Source organism: Miscanthus floridulus, chromosome 10 (genome assembly GCF_019320115.1).
Source record: "Miscanthus floridulus cultivar M001 chromosome 10, ASM1932011v1, whole genome shotgun sequence".
NCBI classification, from domain to species: domain Eukaryota; kingdom Viridiplantae; phylum Streptophyta; class Magnoliopsida; order Poales; family Poaceae; genus Miscanthus; species Miscanthus floridulus.
Genome location: NC_089589.1, coordinates 64,155,225 through 64,159,880, shown reverse-complemented (window position 1 = coordinate 64,159,880; position 4,656 = coordinate 64,155,225). Strand labels below are relative to the sequence as shown.

Here is a 4,656-nt window from a genome sequence, read left to right as displayed (position 1 = left end):
CCTCTGTCCTAAAGTACTTGACTTTATAGGATTTAAATTTTGTTTGCATCTTTCTCTTGTCTTAATAAATATTTTTTCTTTTTCCCAGTACATCATCTCCATCTCTCTCCTTGTCTTTTTTTGTATTACTTTATTTTTGAACGGAGAGAGTATATAGGATAGGATGGCATAGGAGATACTTGAGGCCATGTACTCGTCAAAACGTATTAGTAATCATTTTTTTAAAAGTAAACTGACAGGGGAGGAGAAACACTTCCGCAGATTTAATTATTATTTTGTTTCATTCACATTGGTTTGGTCCCCGGTAAATCGTAGTATGACAACTCGAAAGCGAAGAAAAACAAAAAGAAAGTGCTTGCATGGTAGATTTGCGCGCCAAGACTTTTTGCGAGCCCGCGAAAACGAAAATTCACACCGTGCGTTTTAAGGCCGGAGGCGAACAATTTCGTCGCGTATCCGTCTCCGTCCCCGAAGTGCCCACACCACTCCTTCTAGGCCATCCCAGCCAAGACCCAAGAGGCGGCAGCCATGAGCGCCGCAGGCAGGGACAGCCCCGTCTCCCGCTCGGCCCCGCCCACGCCTCGCCGGCGGCGTGCTCCGGTGGCGGAGGAGTTGGGGGATCGGGCAGCCCCAAGGCGAAGCGTCGCCTCTTTGCTGTGGGCTCCGGCAGCCGCTCCAGCGTTGCCTCCTCCGCCGCCGCCGCCGCCGAGGTTCGTTTTTGCTCGGCCAAAATTCAACAGTTCCGTAGTTTCGCTGAGTTCGGAGGATGTTTGGGGGCATTGGTGGATTCAGATTGGCTGTGATCCAGAGCCTGTGGTGTGGAATCGGGGCATTTTTGTTGGTTAAGATTGGTTGTGTGCGCATTAGTAGGCCCTGGCTGTTCACAAGAAATCCATAAAAATATAAAATTGAATGTTCACTTGGCCCTGTAGATATGCCGGAATGTCATTTACAGTGTAGATTGATGTTCTGTTATATAAAAGTTCAGAGCTTGATTCCATGATACATATTTTGGAATTTTAGGGGTTCCATTGATGCTTGTCAGAGCAGGAGCAGTGTATGTTCCATTACTCTTAACATTAATCTTTGATGGGATTTTGTGGTCACTGTAAAAAGGCACACGAATCCCTTCTGGTGTACAAATTGAGCTGCTTATGTTGGACCATTTGCGTCTTCCTGATGCAGTTCTGGGACACCCCTTGTAGGTGGACTGGCTACATCGTCGACGGCAGCTGATCCTTCTTGCTGGTGCTATGGCATCAGTAGCAGTGTCCTTCATTGAGGTGATGAGGAGGCGCAGGAAGTACAGCGCCCAGCAGTTTGCTCGACTCCATGACGCCATTGTTGGTCTCGCATCTGCTGTTCGTGCTGCCACTGCTCCAGTCGAACCACACCCTGATCTGTACCCCACTGTGATGGTCATCCCTGGCTTCGTTGAGGAGCAGCTTCTGGCTGTCCTCTTCTACCTCAACCAGGGCAGACCCCGTGGGATGATGTTTCTGGCGATGTCTGAACCGCATCGCGTGTTGTGGATTGAGCAGATCCTCGCCAAGCAGGAGCTCTGAGCTAGCACTAGCAGGTGGGTTTAGATGATTAGGAACTAGCAGGTGACAATGGCAGCTACCACTCCCTTTTGGTGATGCAGTTGAGATTGACTGTGACAGTAGTCGCGTTGATTATGGATCGTAGCATGGCAGTGTATGCTACGATTGCAGCAGCGATATTTTGTGAATCTAGCTGCTTTATGATATAGGTAACTGTGGTGCTTTGACAATCTTCAGTTCTCAATTTGTACCATCGCTGTTGAGCTGTTGATCTCTGCATAAGATGGATGGAAGGCTGAGTTGAGTTTTTGCTTATCTGCCACAGATTGGGTAATGACTACTGGAGAACCTGTAATTGTGGCACTACCTTTACGTTTTGCTACTCCCTCCGTTCCAAATTATAAGTCGCTTTGACATTTTTGGTTCATCCATTTTGTTATGTATCTAGACATATTATTTATCTAGATGCATAGCAAAATAAATATACCAAAAAAGTCAAAGCGACTTATAATTTGGAATGGAGGGAGTACCAAATTATGGTGGAGTCATGGAGACAACAGAAATTGGTTTCAGGAACCACTGTGTATCCTGGCAACTTTGTGAATCAGATTTTATTAGCCGACTTTAGCCAAACCTATAAAACTCAATGAAAAGTAGAACTGCTTCATCGACCTCCATAACCCCAAATCTCATAAATCTTGATGTGTGAACAGGTTTGATTCTCCTAAAATCTAAAGTCTTCCTTGTTTCTTTCTGTACGGAGTATTTCACAGAACTTGGGATGCAAACAAAATTAAATTACAGATTCATATGGATGAGGAAGGATGAGCCATGAAATTACCATGGCCGCAGCATGGTTGTCTTTAGATCTTGGGTTTGGTTGGATCCTGTTGTGCATACCTCGTTACATGAATTTGAAGAGTGATGATAAAACTAGCGCTTTGGTTTACCTCTTAGAGTGTTTTCCGATGAGTATATGCGACCGACTAATAGTTGGGACATACGTACAAGTACCCGAACAAGTGTTTTATGCTGTGTATAGGTGTTGTTATTGTGGAAATGTAGCCTCTTACCATGTAATTAGATGCATAATGGGAGGAAAACTATCATAATTCTCTAATACGGCCTTTTAAAAACAGTTGTATTTTCACTGTTGTCATTCTGGTTTCTGCATAGGGTAATTATTTAACACCATATTATGATTAGGTTAGTTTTGGTATTATGTACCATAAAGGAATAAACATTGCAGCTTTGTGTACACTGTCAGTATGCATGGCTTGACTTGTATTATATTTCCTTCCATTTGTGTATACTTTGATTGTTGATCTGTTCCCATATTGCCTTCTTTATGACATAGAATTGTGACATCCGGCCCAGTTTGAAATTTGGCCCATAGTGGCCCATGTGCATGTTAATGAGATATTGTGGAGAGTTTAGTCCCCCCTTGGTTATTAAAAGTGGGATAGACCAACATATAAGGCTTCTAGAGTCCATCTCATCATCTCCGGGTTAATCCTTTTACACGAAGCGAGGACGAAAGCGTAAGTGGGATGGTGGTGGTGTGACTCACTCAGCATGTAAAGTGGATAAGCCGTTTGGACTCTGGGGCGTTACAAATAGTATAGGAGCCGACCTTCGTAGCCGCGGGCGCTGTAACACCCTAGGTGTTTGGCTTCCACATAATTGCATTTCATTTCATAAACATATGCATCATCCATGTCACCATGCCATTATCACTGAAACATACATATGCAACATTCGCATATTCTGTTTGTTTCGTACTTTATTGCTTATGAATGGTGGTAGTGCAACATGTGAATGCAACATGGATTTCTCATACCTTGAAACATGGCAACATGGTAGTGATGTGACAAGTATAAAATAACAACAAAGTCATGAAACATGTGAAACATTGAATTGCAACATTTGGGTGAATTGCTTGTTTTATGCTTCATCACATGTGATCATTAGAAATTAGTATAACAATTGTGTAAAGTGGTTGATCATGGTCTAATACACCTTAACTACACTTAGGGTAATTGTTTGGACATTGTTCATGTAGATCAAAATGACAAAATTGCCCTTAAGTGGAGGTTTGACTTGAATTGACCCCTAGAGTGCCACTGTTTGACTGATTCAAAAGACCAACATAGAGACTTTGCATGGCTGTGCACTCTTTACCAAAGTTGTAGCTAATTTATCAAGGAACAAAAGTTGTTTTATGATCATCTCATGAAAATGGCTAGAACATGCTCAAACATGGCCCACAAGTCAGAATTTCATGCTGATTTCACACTTAGAAAATATTCTAAGTCATAACTACATTTTCAGTGGATCAAGCCAACTTTGGCTTGATGTAACTACTGATCCATGGCGAATTAGATGATGGTCCTTGAAAAGAAGTTGTAGAGGGATGGTAGGCCTATATTTTTCTTGTACACAGTTTTTGCAAAGGAGCAATGGATTAGCCGTGTTGACACGTCGAAATGTCGCTGACAGTCATTGTCATCGAGTACTGAATCGAAACGTTTCTGAAAACGTTCAGGGTCGCCATGGCCGACCGGCTCAGGAGGTGATCGCCGCGTGGCATGCATGCGCTACCGAGGTCTCCACGTCGCGTGTCCGAGCTCCAGAAGAAGGCCAGCGCCTGCCCGAACGCACTCGCCTGCTCCATTGCCTCTCTCTCGCCTCCACCGCGCGCAGCGCCGAGCCACAGCAGCTTCCCCGTTTCTGACCGAGTGTCGCCGACGTCGTGCGCGCTCGCCACCGCGAAAACGCATTGCCCAGCTCGTCAGTAGCTTCCCCGTGATCCCCTCTACCTCCTCCACCCCACCGTCGGTCCATTTGAGCCTTGGTAAGGGCGAAATCGCCATTTCCTTCCACCGCCGCCATGGCTAACCTCGTCGGAGATGGCGCTCCACGTGGGCAACCGCCACCGTGGCCTTCCCGTCCTCTCTCTCTCACGCTAGGTCCTAGGTGCGATGCTGATGCTCGTCGAGTCGCCCATTAGAGCTGCGACGCCGTCGTCTCGCCGGAGCTGGCCATGACGTGGCCGTGCGCCACCGTGGCCGTCGCCACCCCCTCTAGCTGCGACGATAGCTTCAATAGATGG

General features: G+C 45.7%; 1 protein-coding gene across 1 annotated transcript; it reads left to right on the top strand.

The window, feature by feature from the left end:
- The first annotated feature begins 359 nt into the window (after positions 1–359).
- On the top strand, positions 360–1,738 carry LOC136488767 (uncharacterized). The gene is made up of 2 exons (XM_066485590.1): positions 360–710; positions 1,206–1,738. The coding sequence occupies exons 1-2, from the start codon at positions 360–362 to the stop codon at positions 1,563–1,565; spliced, it is 711 nt and encodes a 236-aa protein (XP_066341687.1). The 3' UTR covers positions 1,566–1,738.
- The last annotated feature ends 2,918 nt before the right edge of the window (positions 1,739–4,656 follow it).

Coding starts and splice junctions, on each gene's coding strand:
- LOC136488767 (XM_066485590.1), top strand. CDS start 360: ATGGTAGATTTGCGCGCCAAGACTTTTTGCGAGCCCGCGAAAACGAAA. Junction 711..1,205: donor CCGCCGCCGCCGCCGCCGAG/GTTCGTTTTTGC, acceptor CACCCCTTGTAG/GTGGACTGGCTACATCGTCG.